Raw genomic sequence first — 19,341 nt, forward strand, 5'->3', positions numbered from 1 at the left:
CTTCCTCCCTTCCCCAGTCCCCCGCCCCTAGCAGTCTGGCAGCGCTGCAGTCTTGGCAGCGGGGGGCGGGGGGCCTTGGCGACAGGGCTCCCTCCTCTTCTCCCTCCTCCTTCCTTCCGCCCGCCGGAGCCTATCCACCCTACTCTCCGCAGCAGCAGCGAACACGTCCTCGGAGATTTCCATCGGGGCTCAGGGGGCGGGGCCAAGGTGGGGGGGGCGGGGCGGGGCGAGTGGGAGGAGTGGAAGTTGGAGCCCAACAAAACCCTGCACACCGCGCGCGGTGCGGCCAGACCGTGCGCAGCGACCTCCGCACAGGTGGTCGCGCCGGTCCCCACCACGATGTTAACCAAAGTTCTCCTGATCCTCCTGGGCATGTCCATAGTCCTCCCATCTAGGTGAGTCTCCATCCCGAGACCCAGGAGCCCTCTGGACCCAGCTCCCTCTCCCCTGGAGCTAAGCCAGCTCCCCGGACCCCCGCGCCCCCGCGTTCCTCAAGCGCCGCGCCCACCTTTTCCCAGCCTCTGCGCGGGCTAGCCGGTTCCCGGGTCCCGGCGACGCGCTGCCAGCCTCCAACCCGCTCCCTCTAGGATGGGGACCCCAGACCCCTGAAGGGGCGCCTATGAAGGAAGGCGGGACGCCTGTTCCCTTGCTGCTCCGGTCCCCAGACTCCTGCTCTCCAAAACCACGGCGACGGCCGGGGGCACGAGCATGCTTCTCCCTCTCTGGGTCTTCCGTGGGAAGAGGCGAGTGGCCCGCGGGGTAACCGACCAGCGCGGGCTCGTGCTTCTGAGGACTGGGGGAGACTTTGGGAAGGTGGCGCCCAGAAAGGCGCTCGGGCTTGGGGAGCGAAACTGCGCCTAAATGCTGGAGTGTAGGCTTGTCTGTCCTCTCATTCAAATTTCTTTTTATGAGCGCCTACTAACTACCAGGCACTGTGCCAGGTAACTCTGACTTTACTTGCTTCCCTTCCCGCCGCTTCTTTTGGTGCCAGTCCCAGGCACCAGTCCCAATTTAGTCCAAGGATTCCCGCCCCAGTTATCCACCCCCACCCCTCTCTGCTGCCAGCCTCCCCTTTCCTCCTTCAATCCCCTCCTCCACCGGACACCCTGCTGGGTCTTGGGCTGACCTGAGCCCGAGGCCAAGAATGTTATTCTCTGAGGTCTGAGGTTTGGGTCTCGGATTTCAATCCCCATCCCCTTTTCCCAAAGGTTTCCCTTAAGCAGCCAGCTTCCCTCACACTTTCTTCTGGCCCTGAGACTTTGCTAGGAAGGTTGTTCCCTGCACTTCTGACTTTTTATAGTAAAAGATGACTGCTTCATATTTTTGAGACGGTTTCCATTCCAGAAGTCTCCATGGCACTGGGCTCCTGTCTTGCTATCTGTTTTGGAGAGAGGGGAGATGGCTTCTCTCCTCACCCCAGAATGCTTTAGTTCCTCAGAGGAGGGGCTGTGGGGCTCCCTGCTGGCTCCCTGCTGGTGCCCTGGGGTGTGGGGGTTGGCTTGGCAAATATTTCCGAATGCGTGCAAGGAATTTCCAGTCATCCACATCCCTCCAGATATGAATTGAACTGTTTGGGAGAGCTGGCATAGTTACTGGCTGGGGCAAAAGAGGGGTCTGGGAGTGGGGGGCAGAAGGAAGGGGGAGGACCAGGAAAAGAAAAAAACAGTTGGGAAGAGGGGCTGTTGACTTGGAAACTACCCTTCCAGTCCGGCGGGTGGGGGAAGGGAAGGGCCGCTGTAACTGGTGTTCAGACATTGTCAACATGGCAACCCATGATGTCATCAAAGAGCTGGAGGTGGGTTTGGGGTGTGTTGGCAAGGACCACATCGAACCAGGAAACCTTGCTCTGGTCCAGACTCAGCCTCAAATGGTGGTGACTTTGGGCACAACCCTTCCCCCAGGTGGGATTCAGTTTCTTGATCTGTAAGGTGAAAAAGAGGGCTGATTTGGGGGAAAAAAAAAACCAGTGGCCCCCCTCCTAGAGCATTGCCAGTCCCCTCCTCCTCTCCTTCCCTCCCCCACAGTTAGTTGAAAGAGCATCTTCAGTAGTGGGAGGGAGTCTGGAGCTTCATCTCCATCTTGGACCATTGCATATGGAGGGATGTGGGTGCATGAAAAGACCCCATGGAAAGATTCCACTAGTTCAGTACATGAGTGTTTTTCAAGTTTTTATTATTTCTAGCCTTGAAAGGGAGCTTAATGGCTGGCTGAGGAAAAGTATGCAGTGTCAGCAGCTCCTTAACCTCAAGGATCCCAGGATGAGTGTGTTTGTTTTATTTGTATTTTACTGGCAAAGGCTGATTGTAGAATTACAGCAACCTCAAGACCTTCTGATATCCATTTTCATCACAGACATAGTTTGGGAGCAGGGGGGCTTCAGTGGTCCCCGGGCTTTTGCTTGTTTGCTTGCCTCTTGAACCTTGGGGCTCTTGTTGTTGGCTTCAGATATTTGGGTGGTCTTGGCTGGCAGTGCCAGTTCTGATTGTGCCATGCTCCTAGCCATGTCACTCATTTTGCAGGGTCTTAGGCTGGATTGATTCTCCTTCTGCCCCTCCAACAGTCAGAGGCCCTGGGTGGGTGGGAGGGGAATGCCTCAGGGAGGGAGGACATTTCTGCATGTGTTATTTGAAAATGGAAACCGCTTTTTCTTAAGCCCAGGTCTTCCCTCGTCCACAGTGGGAATTAGCCACTTTAGACATGAGAAATAGCATAAATCTGGCACATCTGATTGCCGGTTAGGCAATTCTAAGAGCTTGAAATACTGCAGGAAAATGTGTTTTGCTGCACAAGTTGTCAGGCCCCTCATCTGCTCCACAGAAGCCATACTTATGTTGCTGGTCCTCTCCACCTAGCCCCGAAAAGCTTCACCACATGCCCCCTCCCGGTACACTCTCCTACCCAAAGGAAACCACTCTCCTGCTTTACAACATCATAGATTAATTTTGCTGAAGGCTTTTTGAAAAGCTTTTAATTATAATTTTTTTCAAAGATATAGAAAAGTAGGGGGAACAATCGAGTGAAGCCCCATGTAACCATCACCAGCCTTATTAATTATGAATTCATGGCCACACTTAATTTCTCTATCCCCCACTCACTCTCCATTTCATCTTAAATTATTCTAAAGCAAATCTCAGACATCCTATCATTTCATATGCAATTATTTTACTATGCATCTCTAGTTATAAGGACTCCAAACACATAATAAAACACCACTATTACACCAAAAATTTTTAGAATAATTTTGTCATACTGAAGAAACTATCCAGTCAGTGTTCAAATCTCTGCTATTGTGTCATAAATGTTTTGTTTTGTGTTGTGTTTTAATTTGCCTTTTAAAATCAGGATCCAAATAAGATCCATATATTAGCAGATTTTTTTAGCATTTTTTTTCCAAAACACTTTTTTTATTGAATTAGAACATAGATCAGAAAAGTACTCAAATCATTAGTGTGTAGTTGATGAACTGTCAGAAAATGACCACACTGGTCTCAGTACACCCACATCAGGGACTAGAACATGACCAGAATCTCAGGAGTCCCCTGAAACCCACTTCCTCACTGCTTCCCAGTAGAAGTACCAGGACCCTAACTTCTAGCATCATCAGTGAGTTTCATGCATTGCCAGATGGCTTTTTAATTGAATTTTTTTTGTTTTATTTAATTTAATTCTTATTTTTGGGCTGTGGTACATGGCTGTGGCACTCAGGCTGGACTCCATTCGGCCATCTCTCCTGGATGACAGTCTCTGAGTAAAGGACTCCTGTCTTTTCTCAGTGCTCAGAGCTTGGTTTTGTTATTGGGATATTTTTAAACTAAAAATTACCATGAAGGAAGAATAGTATGGAAAGTCCCCAAAGAGCAGCAAGATTTAGAAGAAATTAATAAATATAATCTGTTACTGGTTCAAAATTTGCTGTTACCAGTCATTCTTGATGCCTTGGGATGCAGACTTATTTTGGTTTGCTTCTGTCCCAGAGGTCTCAGCTGGGGCCCCTACAGAGTGGAGAACAGAGTTTCATTTTTTTGTTTGTTTGGTTGTTTTTTTGTTCTAGGAGCGAAGAACCTCATGTTGAATCAGAAAATGGACCCTCTGCCCATGATGATGTCTATGGGCCCCAGCCCCAGGCTCTTGAAAAGAAGCTCCTCTCTGAAGAAACAAAGCCTGCCCTTATTGGTCCCCATCCCAGACTTGGGAAACTGCCAGCAGCCACTCACATCCTGAACAGTATCCTGAGTAACTATGACCACAAACTGCGCCCTGGCATAGGTGGTGAGTAGCAGAACAGTTCTTCCCCTCCTGGAGCAGGAGTTTGAGGGCATAGGTGTGGATAATGGGTGTGGGGTATAGGTGAGGGTGTCATGTACATGGGCTGGTACGTCTGTTGCTGAACTGTCAGGTAAGAGATATCAACGCTAGTCTCAGCAGTGCTCTTGACATTGGTCTAGACTTTTTTCTTTTCTCACCCTCAGTTTTTCCAACTATAAAATAAGATGAGTAGACTAGATGACTGACCTTTAAGGTATGTCCAGCTCTTAACAGTCCGTGAATTGGATCTTGCCATGAAAGAACAAAGAAGGAAATAGAACTGAATGTTGAAACCATGTCTCTAGTCCTCACCCATCTCCCTGTTCTCCCCTCTGACCATGCCTTCCCCTGTCCCTGCCCCTATTTGACACTTAACCTCTGCAACTTCTGCTTCCTTTACAGAAAAGCCCACTGTGGTCACTGTTGAGCTCTCTGTCAACACCCTTGGTCCTATTTCTATCCTGGACATGGTGAGTACTGATTTTTGATTACAGTGCCTCGTAACCCACAGAGCTGACCCACGGGGCCTTTCACACACTTGTTTTTTCTGCTCTGTGTCTCTATAAGAGTTTTGTGGTTTTGGTTTTGGTTTTGTTTTGGAGAGGGAATATTGTAACCAACACTGACTCTCGAAGGTGGGAAAAGGTAAGTCCCTTGCTGACTGAAGAGGACCTTCAGAATCCTGACCATATCTTCTAGTCTTTCATTCAAAATAAAAATAATAAAGCAACTTTAAACACCACAATGGAATGGCTCTTTTTCCTGATAGTGATTTTTATAGATTTAAGTCTATAGTTAACTAACTTTTGTTGTAAGACTGCTTCTCTCATTTCTCTTTCCTTTTCCAGTACTATCATTCTAGTGTTAGGACTGTCCTCAGTTAGCCTCTATCATCTCTCCTTAAAGTATGCAAAATTCGAGGTCTCTGCCTACCCCAGTCTGCCTACTGACCTGGCCTCCTGTGTGACGTGCCTCCTGTAGTTCTGACCTGGCTTAAAGCATGGAGTTCAGTACCACACTCTAGCTCCCCTCCATGGCTGGAGCCAACCCAGAGCTCGGGTTTTATTTTTTTTCCCCCCCACCCGGTTAGAGACCACGTGCTCTAGTCACATTAGCATATGGGTGTTACCAAATCACCTTGTACCTTTGAGTCTTTGTTCAAACTATTTCCTGTTTGGAATGCCATTGCTCCAATTTTCTACTTGCCTGAAGCCTTATCCTTCAGGGTCTATCTCTAATGGCATCTTCTCTGACCTCCACAGCTATTAATTGCTCCCTTTATACTCACACCACACTCCTGCCTTTAGGATTCAGAGTTTTCTAGTTTATATCATAGTTGTTTACCTGCTCTTCTCTTTATCTGCCTTGCTCTCCTGATTATGGTTTCCTTGGTGTCAAGGACTCAGTATATGTTAACTGAGCAAATTAATTATGAAAGATCTTGTGTAGAACTCACTCCGCCCCCCCCCCCATACCTAACAAGCCTAAGGGATACAGTCTAATAACTTAGCAGTCACTGAACCTGACATGCAACACAGAACTGGTCTAAAGAGGAGCCAACAACTTGATTTTCTTTGGCCGATAAAGTGCTGCTTTAGCCTAGGCCAAGTGCCTTTAGAAGATGCCAAATACTCATGTGGCATTAAATTTCCCCCAGGAGGTCTGGTCTTTCACATAATTCCAAATAGTTCTTTAAAACTGTGGGAGTTCTCAGTTCTTGTATAGTCTACTTTTCCCTGGTGACACTGTGGAGTTTTGTATTTGGTAAGGAGGGAGTGTATGTCTCTCACACAGCCAATGAACAGAGCATTCCTTAGATCTTCATGACAGCTCGTATGTCAGGCAATGCTGCCACTGGCATCCTCAGAGCAAGCATTTTGTTACAGAAGGGGTGTGGTTGTTTGAAGGGAGTTCGCACACCCCTCAGTTAATCAGATGCTGCATAGAGCATAGGATTAGTTCTTAGGGAGAGAAACCTGAGCCCATAGCTTGGAGATTTAAATCAAATGTTTCTACCAGTTTCCTGGTTAAATTTTTGGAACACCTAGCCTGAGCTTAGAAGGCAGTGACCAGTCTGGGAATGACTGCCCATCACAGCATCAACAGTTGCTAATAACAGTTGCTGTGATAATTGTTGCAAGCAATCCTAATTAAGCCAATTCCTTGACACTGAATTTCTAGAGTTTCAGCTGAGCTAAAAAAAGATGTACAACCCAAGCTCCTTTGTCAAACTGGGGAAAAATTGAACTGTTAGTTATCAGTTGCTGTGTAATGAACTTACAATTGGTATCTTGTTAAACAGAAATTAAATGCTCATTTGAAGCACTATAACACAGAGCAAGAGCACAGCATGCATGGACTGTGGAGGGAAGACTATGGCCATGTGAACTGCTTGGTAGCGAGGGGAAGTCTTCCCTCCACAATCCATCCTGTCTGCTTCTCTGGACTACTCCAGGAAACCTTCTCAGAGGCTGGCTCCCAGCAATTTGGCAATGGCTCTCAACCCCTCTTGGCCTAGGCAGCAAAGCCAAACTGGGATTATTTTGACCTTTAACCTGAGAGCTCAACTGGCCTCCAAGCTGTGGGTTTCTGGTTGGTGTTCATTGTTTGATGCAGGATAACTCAGGAGAAAGACCTAGGGATTCTACAGGGGGAAATTGGACCTTTGTATCCAAAGGGATTGTTGGTGCAGGTGAAATAAGCAGTAGAGAGGGGAATCAGTGAAGGCCATCCCAGGGCAAGGTCATGGTAATGGTGCATTGCTCATCAGAGCCAATATGCTGCCATTAGCTCTTTGTGCGAGTTTGGACAGGCCGTTTTCTCTCTGAGCCTCAGTTGCCCTGCCTCTAAAGTAAAGGAGGTTGGGCTAGCCCTCAAGGTTCCCTCTTGGCCTACTTCTGGCACTTACTCTTCACGCTGCTTGCAATTCTATTGCAGTCTGTTTTTTACCCTTCAATACCAGTAGTGCAAATCTCTAGCTTCTCATACTTCTTCCTATTAAACATCCTTCTCGATGTTTAACAGACAGTTTATGGAATAGATAATGTCATCTGGAGACCAGATAATCACAGGTATAGCTATGCATACACACACACACACACACACACACACACACACATTCAGAGGTTAGGTGCCCTTGTTTAAAAGGAAAAACAAAACAATTATTCAAAAAGCATGAGACTAAATACATGCTTCTCTTATGACTCAAAGCACTTCATTTTAAAATATAACTCTGGAGAATGAAGGACTGAGGTTAGTTAACATTTGTGCTCCCCAAATAAAAGCTGAAAGGGGAAACTTCACCATATACAACCAAAGGTATGTGTGTATTTGTAAATGCTTAAGATGAATTTGAGTTGAGATCTTTGGTTTGTTATGGAAATGTGGGGGCTGAGAGGGTGTTAACCTGGCTGGAGTAATCCCATAATCCTATAAGGCAGTGGTGATGTGATGAGCTCAGCCTGTGCAATTAAGCCACCATTGCCTGTCTCTTTCTAGATGAAATATGTCTTCCCTGATTGTTGTTTATCTGGGAATATTCCTTTCTTTTGGGAATACCTGGAAATAGAAAACTCCTACAGCCTAATTCATGCTGTTTTCCTCTGTGCAAACCTAAGTTGGTTCCTATCTGCTTGATAGGCCCTTCACAGGATGGCATGAGAATAATCTTTGCCTGTACAGCTCTAGGTATGTGCTTTTCTATCAATTCCACCAGGAATACACCATTGACATCACCTTCTGCCAGACCTGGTATGATGAACGCCTCCGTTACAATGGCAGCTTTGAGAGTTTTGTTCTGAATGGCAACATGGTGAGCGAGCTATGGATCCCAGACACGTTTTTTAGGAATTCCAAGAGGACTCAAGAGCATGTGATCACCATGCCCAACCAGATGGTTCGCATCCACAAGGATGGCAAGGTGTTGTACACGATTAGGTATGTCAAGCCTCTGGAATATTACCTCTTGTGACTCTTTTCACCAAAGAACCATGGGTATAGGTTTCATCCTGAATGATACTTCTAAGGGCCTTTCCAGCTTTGCTAGACCTTGAGCTCAACCCCCTCATGTATAGACACAGACACTAGGCCTCAAAGTAGAAAGATTACCTAAAGCCACACACCAAGTGCATGGCAGAGATGTGACTGGGACCCAGTTACTTGGCTCCCAGTCCACAGGTTCCCCCCCCACTATAGTATGACTGCATTGCCTGGACAGTTCCATCCCAAGCGGGCACTAGATGTAAAGATACGTCCACGGTGGTGGAATTGTCCAGGCAGAGCAGCAACACAGTGGTTGGAAAGATACCTAAGAGCAGGCTGGACATTTGAATGTCTGGCAGGGGAAGGTTGTGTATCGGTGGCATGAGCTGGGAAGGTAGTAGAGACTGGGAGAATGTTGGCAAGTCCTGAAAGCTGGGATGGGCAAGAAACAAAAGCCCATCTAAATTGGTCCACATATTTCTCTGATGATGGAACACAAAGTAGCCAGATACTTTCAAGCTGTTCTTCCTCTCTTTTTGTCTCTCCTTTGAGCTCTTTGTTTCAAATCCTACTATTACCACTCATTGGTGGTGGTCCCCAGGCCCAAGGTGGGTGGATACCTATGTGCTCAGGGCCAGCCTAATGAGGCTCCTTTCTCCCTTCCAGGATGACCATTGATGCTGGATGTTTACTCCACATGCTCAAATTTCCAATGGATTCTCACTCTTGCCCTCTGTCTTTCTCTAGCTGTGAGTACCTTCTTAGGTCTCTGGGGCCCCAGAGTCATGCTGAGCCCCTTCTTTTTTCTCATCCTCGCCCTTTACATTTTTCTGCCTCTGCTTTTCTCCTAAGATCGTGCCAGATTTGCCCAGAGTCTCCTCAGCTTGTTTCCTGCTGGCAATACTGTGTTGCTTCACCTGGACCTCGTGTTGGGTTCTTCCCTCTTCCTTCCACTCCATCTCAAGTCAGTCGCCCATCTCTGAAGTGTGATTAAAGTACGTCTGCTCCTCTCCATCTCTACTGGCAGTACCTTGGCTTAGGCCTTTGCCGTCTTCCACTTGGACTTTCACAACATTTTCACTTTAAAACTGAACATGTCCAGAACTAAATACATTGTCTCCTCCCAACCTCTACCCCCAAAACAAATGTTTGCTTCTGTGTTCACATTTGTCTCATTGAAAGGCACCATCAGTCACTCAGTTGTCCAAGCCAAGAACTTTGATGCTTCTTTCTCCATCACCTCCTACATCTAATCAATCAACACATTGTTGGTATTCCCTCCTGAGTCTCTATTGATCCTATTTCTCTGCATTCTCACTGCCACAGCTTTGATTCCTGCCTTCATTCATTTTATTGTGCCCAGATTCCTGCACTGGCCTCCCAAAACTGGTCTCCCTGTCAACAAGCCATCTTCATATAATGACAAAGGTGACCTAATTGAAACATCATCTAAACCAGGTCATGTCTTAGTTTCCAATCCTCCCTGAACTGTCATGGATCAATTCCAAATTCCTTAGAATGACCCTCAAGGTACTTCATTAACTGGCCCCTGTTATCAGTTCCTGTATGCTTCACCCAGCCTCCGTGAGCTAGCTATCCTGAACTTTTGGCATTTCCATAATCCATCAGGCATTTTCACCTTTCTATACATAAAACACCCTCCTCACCCTTTCAGCCTCACCCATACAGAAAATATTTTACTTAGCTTTTAAGATTTATTAGAAATGTTACCTGCTCTATGAAATCTTTGTTGGTTGCATCCCCAAGTGGTCTTTCCCTCTTCTGTTTTTCCACTGTCCCATGGGTGGAGGTTTCTCAGCAATTCCAACAATTACAGGTGTATACTTACTATCTTACTCAATAAAATGTGAATGTTTGAGGGCAAGGCTTCTGCCTTGCTCATCTTTATATTTCCAGCACAGAGTCTGGTACTAAGGAATGCTCAGTAAATGCACGTATTGAATGGACTTCAACAATGAGGTAAGAGAGTCAAGGTCCCACAGCTGGTGAGGCCGGAGTCAGGACTCTAAGGCATTGCTCAGACTCCATGCTGGTGGAGACAGCTGGGCTTCCCAGTCTCACATGACCCTCCTTCCCATGTTGCTTTACAGTTTCCTATCCTGAGAGTGAGATGATCTACCAATGGGAAGATTTCAAGCTTGAAATCAATGAGAAGAATTCCTGGAAGCTCTTTCAATTTGATTTTACAGGAGTGACCAACACTACTGAAACTATCTCAACCCCAGCTGGTACGTGTGCCTTTGAAACCAGGGCTAGGCAGAGGCCCAGAAGGGTGGTAAAGGATGACTGGAGGTGGCTATCCATACGTATAAATGTATGTAATCGTCCCATGGAAATATTGTAGAACATGACTCCTGTCTTGTAAATGCGAAGCACTTACAACTGTTTGCAGAGGAAACTGAGACTTTGTGACACATCTCAGTCTCATCCGCAAAGAAGTAAGTGTTTTGCCAAGTCCCTGAGAGGGTAGGTAAGTAGTTAAAGTTTTATTGCTGTCAGGATTTGCAACTAGCTTTGTCATGCAGACCCTTCAGTTTCTCAGTCTTTGTTACAACCAGCCTGTTTGGATGACTTTGGGGACTGGAGCTCATGTGAGTTCTCCATAACTAAAATCAATTCAAGCCAGTTGAGTGGGAAACAAAGTTGGTCCTAATGGAAAGTGGAAGCTAGAGTTCTAATGTCAGCTAGGTGAGGGCTGAGATAGTATGGGGGAAGTTTCAGCAATTATAATTACTACTGCATCAACATTTATTTTAAAGAAGCAGCTCTGACAAGCACAGATTCCTGTCAAAGCCTTCATGGCGGATTCAACATGGACATGGCGATCAATTGGTTTCTGAGTTAGTCCCTAACAAGGACTAAAGGGGAGGGTCCTGGATCTTTTCAATGTCAGCTTCCAATCAGATATGAGTGTCTTTGCTTGTGTTCCTAGGTCATCTCAATAAGAAGCTAAGGGACCTCCCCAGGATTGCTCCCAGAGCAGCCCTGGAAACCTTCTTCACACGTACTGACCAAGTCAAGGCAGAGGAGGCACTGCCCTCATCGTTTCCAGAATGCAGATGAAGCCAGTCACCCACCCAACCAGTCATTTGCCGTAGAAGGAGTCTTGCTTTGCTTCTGTGTGGCTAGGCAGAAAACCTGCTTTTGCTGCACTTAATTGAGTTGGTCACTGGGTGAGGAATAGCTCGTGTTCATCTGGCTAGAGCTTTGCTTGCACAGTGCTAGGCAGGGACAGAGGGCTATTTTACAAATGCTTTTCTTTTTCTCAGAGTCTCTGGGTAAGCAGTTGTACTACCTTTGACTTGGGATCCTTGCTCTTCTGCCAGCTAACCATGGGCCTTTCTGCACCTCAGTTTTCCCAAACAGGTGGGGAACCATCATCAAAAGCAGCAGAAGAGACAAGGCCCAGGGGCTTTCAAGTCACTAGTGGTTCCGTTTAGTAGATGGTTATGCATTGTTTCAAAATGGTGCCCTAGTGACTACAAAGCCTCAGAGCCAGCATCATCACAAAAGCAATGACAATAGGTAAGCACCAGCCCTCCTTGGGAGAGAGGAAGGTTCTTGGGGTAAAAGGAGAAGGGCTTCTTTCTCTTCTGCTAGAGGCTAGTTGTTCTTGAATTATGCTTTCTTCAGTATCATAGTTCTCTTTGAGGCTGGTCCCAAACTCTTCCCATCAGTCTCTGGGCAGTTCTTTCTATACAAAGCAGATTTATGTACCAGCTCCTAAGGGTTCAGAATGTGGTGGTAGCTTGCTGTTTTGGTCACCTTGGGCCTTGAATCAGAGAATCTCTGCTTCAGAAGTCTTTTCAGAGAGTGCAACCTTGCCCCCAGTGAGTGAGTTATCTTTCACTGGTGGCTATCGAGACTCTGATGGAATGAATCTTACCCATGATTAAGACTTCACTTTCTTGCAAGGGAGTTTCTTCCATCTCTGGACAACTCTGTCCCTCAGAAAACTCCCTGTTCATCTAAAATTGGAGTTTCTGGAACTCCTACCCATTGGACCTGATTATTTTTCCCTAGAACTACTGAATTTATGGTAAGCCCGGTCACTCCTCCACAGGGTCAAGATTAAAGGCCCGGTGTTATGGTCTCAGAGCAGGGTCACAATCTTTTACAGACTCACAGTCTAGTTTCTTTTCCTTCCTTTGTTTTTTACAGCTTTGGGCCCACTCATTCTTCTAGTCCCAGGTCTCTGGACACAGTCTATTAAATTATGTTCCTCTGACAGTGCAGGGACCAACTCTGGTCTGGCCAAATGAGAGAAGAGAAGCATCTTTAATTTGGGGGGGGGGGTTGTTTTGTTCGGCTTTGGCTTTGGCTCCTTAGCCCCAGATACCTTTTTCCCTTACCCATGCTCCTTTATTCCTCAGAAATAAGAAATGTGTTAGTATCCTTCCCTCAGCTTTCAGAAAAAAATTTCTGTATCTTTTTTTTAAAGATTTTATTTATTTATTTGACAGAGAGAGAGACAGCCAGCGAGAGAGGGAACACAAGCAGGGGGAGTGGGAGAGGAAGAAGCAGGCTCCCAGTGGTGCAGGGAGCCCAATGTGGGGCTCGATCCCAGGACTCTGGGATCACCCCCTGAGCCGAAGGCAGATGCTTAACGACTGAGCCACCCAGGTGTCCCCCAATTTCTGTATCTTGACAAGTAGAGAAGGTCATTCTTTGGCTGGAATAAATAAGATAAATATAGGAGAAGCGGATAGGATAATAAATCTTGCAACAAGAATATGTATTTGCAGGGAGTTGTTGTAGCTAAATAGAGGTATCTTAAATTGTAGTCAAGACCCCAGGGCAAGAGAACTAAGAACTGGGTAAGTACATTCTGGCCAGTAGGCAAGTGTGAGTGGTTTCTGCAGCAGCCCTGGGGGAGGAGTTCTATCCCCAAAGCTACTACTCTGAATACAGGTATTCTACTGACCCCAAGCCATGTCCTTACCTTTTTCCAGAGAACTCTTGCCCTTTAAGTGTCAGTGCTGCCAAGCTGAGTAGGAAAGGCTGCTCTTCTCATTTAGCTCCAACATACCCAGACCTGCTATGCAGTTGATCTACTTTCCAAAATAGGAGGACACGTGGACATGCTAGTGTTCTGGTCTGCTTTACCAAGCTGTTGCCAGAGAGTAGCAAGAGTCACTGAGCATCTGCTAGGTTCCAGACCATGCTGGGCTTGGATGGGCAAGAGGCAAGCCGCAGGGCTTACAGGAGAGATTTAAACCCTGAAGGGATTAAAAAGCCCACCTAACTCAAAGCTAAGGAATTTTACAGCACCACTTAGGTAGAAGTTTGGAACTTAGCTTCACTAAGGAGACAGAACTTGAGCTATCACAAACCCTATGTGATGTTGAAAATGAAATGGGAGGTTCTGGGCTCAGGAAAGCCCCCAGAATTTCTGGGGTCATGATGAGAATGTAGAGTGTTTGGGATGAGTGTGTCAAAATATAAGGCAGCATGAAGGGTATAATGGAAGATGCCAACTAGAGATGTAGGTTGTCATTAGGTACTATAAGAGTCATCACTGTGTAGGGGAAGTGCCAACATCAAGGACATGATCCCCCAATTTTCACTTTCAGCTAATTCTATTTTCTTGAAATACTCAGTTTGGATTAAGGTAATAGACTAAGAACAGGTAGTCTAGGGTTTGGATATTGGTGCAAATATGCCAGCTATCTCAGAGAATCTGAGAGTATATGGGATTAGCTTACAGGAAGGTGTGTGTGCACACACATGTGTGTGTGTAAGATGTCAGAGCCAGGTCATGGTGGACCTTTAGTGTCAGATTAGAGTTGCATTTGATTCTGTAGCTGTAGTGGAATAGGGAACCACCAGAGGTATGGGATGGGCAAGTGATTTCTTTTGGCCTTTGATACGACAGTGCTAACTAAGACATTTTACCAACATACAAATGAATAGGAAGGAGGCCAAATGGATTCTGTGCTTTCCCCACCACAGCACAGGCCACCCTGGGCTCATTCCCTGAGAGTATACGTTGTAAAGGCCAGTAGTACATGTGTTAGGCTATGATTCTGCAGACTAGATATGGCACCTTAATGGATGTGAGGTCTCAGTCAGCCATCTGGACATTAGCTGTGTGGTCCTGATAACTAGAGAGCTAACTGATTTTTTCACTTTCGTCTGACACTTCTGCCATCCTGGAAAGACACACTGGGTGTTGGGCAGTGGGCTGAAAAAGGCAATGAAGTTTCTGGCCTTGGCTTAACTCTTAACTGACCACAGGTCTTGCAATGAGTCTCCTCTCTGCTTTTCTTCTGATTCTCTGTATGTGGCATTGGAATAATGTGCCTGTAACTTAGGACTATGGTGTGGATCCCATGACCCTTAACATGCATGTCCTGTCTGGGGGAGACCCTCATGTCAGTGCTGTAATGAAGTGGTATTTTTTATGTCTTCCAGGTGATTTCATGGTAGTGACACTTTTTTTCAATGTGAGCAGGCGGTTTGGCTTTGTAGCCTTTCAAAACTATGTCCCTTCTTCTGTGACCACAATGCTCTCCTGGGTTTCCTTTTGGATCAAGAAAGACTCTGCCCCAGCCAGAACCTCTTTAGGTAAGTGGGTAATACATACAAATGGACACAGAATTGCCTTCTCGAGGGTCCTTTCAGCAGTGTAATATACGGATTGGTAGCTGAGCCCACCTCCATTACTGTGCTTTCACAGGAATAACCTCTGTACTCACCATGACCACATTGGGCACCTTTTCCCGAAAGAATTTCCCACGTGTCTCCTATATCACAGCCTTGGATTTCTATATTGCCATCTGCTTCGTCTTTTGCTTCTGTGCTCTGATGGAGTTTGCTGTGCTCAACTTTCTGACCTACAACTGGACGAAACCCTGTGCTTCTCCAAAACTTCGCCATGTATGACCTGGGTATGGGAGTGGTGGCAAGCTTTTGGAGTGTGGCGGCATGCAAGTGAGGGGGCTAGGACTCATGGCACAAAGATGGCCAGTTCACCAAGTGATGGAGGTGGGGAACCTGAGGTTGGTGGGGGAGTTGAATAAACTTTTTGATGTCATCCTGGAAACAGTGTGCCAAAGACAGAACCTCCAGAAAACCTGGGAGAGCACCTAGACTTGATTCATCTTTGTTTGACTTTGTTCCACTTCTTCCCTTGTCTGTTTCAGCCCTATATTCGTACCCGTGCCCTTACCCCTCCCCGTGCCCACCAGCATCCAGAAGCTTTTGTGTGCCAGATCGAGGACTCTGAGGAGAGTGATGGAGAGGAGGGCCCGTCTTGCCCTGCCCAGCAGTCTCTTGGCCGAGGTACCATCCAGAGCCTTGGCGGTTGCTGCAAGTGGGGCAAGAAGTACTTCTGCATGGTCCCCAGTTGTGAGGGCAGTATCTGGCAGCAGGGCCGCCTCTTCATCCACATCTACCGCCTGGATAACTACTCACGAGTTGTTTTCCCAGTGACCTTCTTCTTCTTCAATGTGCTCTACTGGCTTGTTTGCCTTAACCTGTAGGTGCCACCCGGTACTCTGGGGGCAGCCTCCCCAGTTCCCCAGGAGGTCCCACAGCCCTTGTCAAGGGAGTCCGGGGAAAGCAGCAGCAGCAGCAGCAGCAGCAGCAGCAGCAGCAGGAGCAACAAGAGAGTGTCTTTCCTCCCCCATGCCCCAAATATAAGCCTGCAGAGAATTGCTCTTTGCGGGTCCTCTCCCTTACCTGGCCCTGGCCCATTCAATGACTCTCCATGGCAAGTCCATTTCAAGTAAAATCGCCCACCTCTCTATTCCTCAAGGGGCATTAATGATGCTCAGGCTTAAATATCACAGGCTGTCAGTGACTAGCTCCCTAAGACAGTGCCCATGTGTGAGTAGGTTAGCTATCTCCCAGTGCAGATACCCACTGCCTTTTTCCAGAAACAATACTGCCTTTGTGGTGCTCCAGGCCCAGCTCTGGCCTCAGCCTCAAAGTGCATAGACCAGCTGCTTGCCTGTTCCTGACACCTCCTTAAAATGCTGGGCAGCAGTGTAAAGAGGAAGGGGACCCTAGTCCTTAGATCAGATTATTCTTGGTTTTGTCTTCCTGCCCTCCCTTCCCCTGCAGATAGACACTGGTATTATATTTTTAGGAGGAAGGGAGCCAGCAATTGATCCTCTTTGGGATAGTATCTCCCTCTGCTGCTGTGCCACCTCCTTCTCCCCCAACCCCACCTCCACCCCTCATCTGCACTACAAATTCAATGCCTTGCATCCATTGGGTATCTATTTTTGTGTGTGATAATAGTAATGACTCCCTGCTTTATATGCCACCTTCTTACCCCTTCTTGACCCCTGTGACGTTTTCTGTAACTTCTCCAGTGGCTTTCCTAGCCCCAACCCAGGTGCTAGGCCATGGTGACTTCTTGGGGCCAAGAAACTAAGAGAACTTTGCTTTATAGTAGGCATTACTGGCACAGATTGGTGCCCTCTAAAGGCACAACGTAAAAGTTTTGCCACGTCCTTGGCCCCTGCAACCATGAGCCAGTCCACTCTTATCCTGGGGCAATCACAATCACAATCAATTAATTGAATTCCCTTAAATTTGTATAGCACTTTACCTTTTACAAAGCACTTTTGACAAATTATTTCTATTTTGAACCTCATCATAGCCCTGTGATATATTCAGGGCAGGATTCTTATCCCCATTTTGCAGATGAGAACCCTGAGGCACAGATTTCTATGGGACTGTGGATCTCACTGGAAACTACTCAGGAGCCCACTGTCACCTTCTAGACCACATGACAGGGCTAGGCAGCTCTGTTCACCATGATTTGATTATATAGCCTCAGCAGGCACCCCAGTGGCAAGGCCCAGAGCGGGAGCCTCTCTTTAGCATTGGTCTGCTCAATTCCTGTGCCCCCAAGACTGAACCTCTCCTGGCTCTGGTAACCCAGTGAGGTGAATTTGGACACGCCCCAATGCTTGTATATGCTGAATGAAATCTGTGTCTGTATTTTACTGGGGGGTGGGTAGGGTAGGGAGATACATCTGCTTTTTGTCACCATCAACTGAAAAGGGGAAATGTATCAATAAATATATCATCAAAGCATGGAAGGTGTGGCTGGTTTCTTAAGCATCCAAGTTTGTTCTCAGTTCAGGATTTAAATCTTAAAATCAATGACCCAATTATGTCTCTTCCCCTCTCCCATCCATGACTCCCAGAACTACCAAGCATGTACCATGTACCCTCTGTCAGTGGAAAACAAGGGAAGAGAGTGACCAAGTGGGTGGCCCCCTTTTACTGATTCCCTTACTTGCTTCTATGCCCCTGCTCCCCATCATGTCATTTTTGCTTTGTCCATCATTCTAACCTCACCTAGTCAGAAAGCTAGAAGTTTCCTGGAGATTATCAGACTCAGAACACTCCTCCCCCACTGCCACCATGTAAAAATGGAGATGCTGAGGCCCAGAGAGGAATATCTACTGTCACACAAGCAGATAGTGGAGTGGAACCAGACCCCAGGAATCCTAATTACTTGTTTTGGCTGGGAGTAATGCACCTTTCAAATGAAAACTCTCTAAAGGTATATTGGGGGAGTATTGGCCCTGGCATCCTATGACACATCCAACTCTAAGGGGACTCAGAAACAATAACAAGAACCAAGGAGGAGACAAAAATGACATGTGCACAGCAAATGTTTTTGCTGTAATGATGCTGAAATGATGCTCAAACACTTTCCCTGTAAGAAATCCACATGCTTTTACGGTGAATTTCCTGATGCCCTAACCCATGACAAAGTACAAGTAACAATTTAGAACAAGGAAAATAGTTCCTCAATTTCACTTGCTTAGGAAGATTCAGAAAAAGAAAAAAGTAGTCAGGTTATGTTTTTGAAATAGAAATAGTGCAAAACAGATTCCTTAACTCACATACAATAGAACTAAGAAATAATAAAATTCCTACCATTTATAAATTTTTAAAAGCTCATACAAGTAATTCTTCAAAAAATAACTTGAAATTGGGTGCATAATATCTAAAAAATAAAATTAATGAAAAAAAATTTTACATAGTAAAACACGTGGGATGTAGCCAACATTGCACACAGAAAAAATTCATAATTTAAGCATTTCCAGTACTAAACACAATACATGAAACATGAGTTAAGTATTGAAACTTAGATATTGAAAAAAGGATAAAAACCCACCTTATAAAAGATTTGGGAAGATAGGAATTTTTAAAATCAATAGTGTAAGGAGATTCCTTTAAAAAACAATAAATAAAACTGAGTCTCTATGTGAAAATTACAGATAAATTAAAAATTTAAAAACTTTTTAAGGAAACCATAAGATAGTATGTGTGAGTATGTTTATAGTATTGGGATGGAAAAGGCCTTCCTAAGCATAATATAAAACACCAGAAACTATAAAAGAAAATATTGAAAAATCGTCTCATACTAAGAAATAGCAATAACTAAAGCAAAAGCAAAAACGCACTGTTACTTGTTAGTTCTGGGAAGCAGTCTCCAGGACTAAGATTAACACGCAGGAGGTTGATTAGGGAGTTTTTATTTATTTATTTTAAAAAGTTGTTTTAATTGGCATATAATGTATTATTTGTTTCAGGGGTACAGGTCGGTGATCGATCAGTCTTTTTTTTTTTTCCTTTTCTTTTCTTATTATGTTCAGTTAGCCAACATATAATACATTATAAGTTTTTGTTGTAGTGTTCAATGATTCATTAGCTGCATATAACACTCAGTGCTCAACCCAGCACGTGCACTCTTTAATACCCATCACCCGGTCATCCCATCCCCCCACTCGCCTCCCTTCTGTAACCCTCAGTTTGTTTCCCAGAGTCCAGAGTCTCTCATGATTTGTCTCCCTCTCTGATTTCTTCCCATTTAGTTTTCCCTCCCTTCCCCTTATATAATATCTTATATAATACTCAGTGCTCATTACAACACATACCCTCCCCAATGTCCATCACACAGTTATCCCATTCCCTCACTCTCATCCCCTCCAGCAACCCTCAGTTTGTTTCCTAAGATTAAGAGTCTCTTATGGTTTGTCTTAGGGAGTGGTTTTAAGGTCA

General features: G+C 45.8%; 1 protein-coding gene across 1 annotated transcript; it reads left to right on the forward strand.

The window, feature by feature from the left end:
* Positions 1-293: 293 nt before the first annotated feature.
* Positions 294-17,358, forward strand: GABRE (gamma-aminobutyric acid type A receptor subunit epsilon). Its single transcript, XM_026487502.4, has 9 exons — positions 294-395; positions 4,052-4,269; positions 4,708-4,775; positions 8,021-8,241; positions 8,953-9,035; positions 10,398-10,535; positions 14,722-14,874; positions 14,987-15,186; positions 15,453-17,358. Exons 1-9 carry the CDS (start codon positions 340-342, stop codon positions 15,789-15,791), a joined length of 1,476 nt encoding a protein of 491 aa, XP_026343287.1. The 5' UTR covers positions 294-339; the 3' UTR covers positions 15,792-17,358.
* Positions 17,359-19,341: the final 1,983 nt, after the last annotated feature.

This window comes from Ursus arctos, chromosome X (genome assembly GCF_023065955.2).
Source record: "Ursus arctos isolate Adak ecotype North America chromosome X, UrsArc2.0, whole genome shotgun sequence".
In the NCBI taxonomy this organism is placed as follows: Eukaryota; Metazoa; Chordata; class Mammalia; order Carnivora; family Ursidae; genus Ursus; species Ursus arctos.

What these genes read in the sequence shown, in the direction of transcription:
- GABRE (XM_026487502.4), top strand. Translation starts at nt 340, where the DNA reads ATGTTAACCAAAGTTCTCCTGATCCTCCTGGGCATGTCCATAGTCCTC. An exon ending in ACTGCGCCCTGGCATAGGTG is followed by an intron (nt 4,270 to 4,707) that starts GTGAGTAGCAGA and finishes CTTCCTTTACAG; the next exon opens with AAAAGCCCACTGTGGTCACT. An exon ending in CCCTCTGTCTTTCTCTAGCT is followed by an intron (nt 9,036 to 10,397) that starts GTGAGTACCTTC and finishes GTTGCTTTACAG; the next exon opens with TTTCCTATCCTGAGAGTGAG.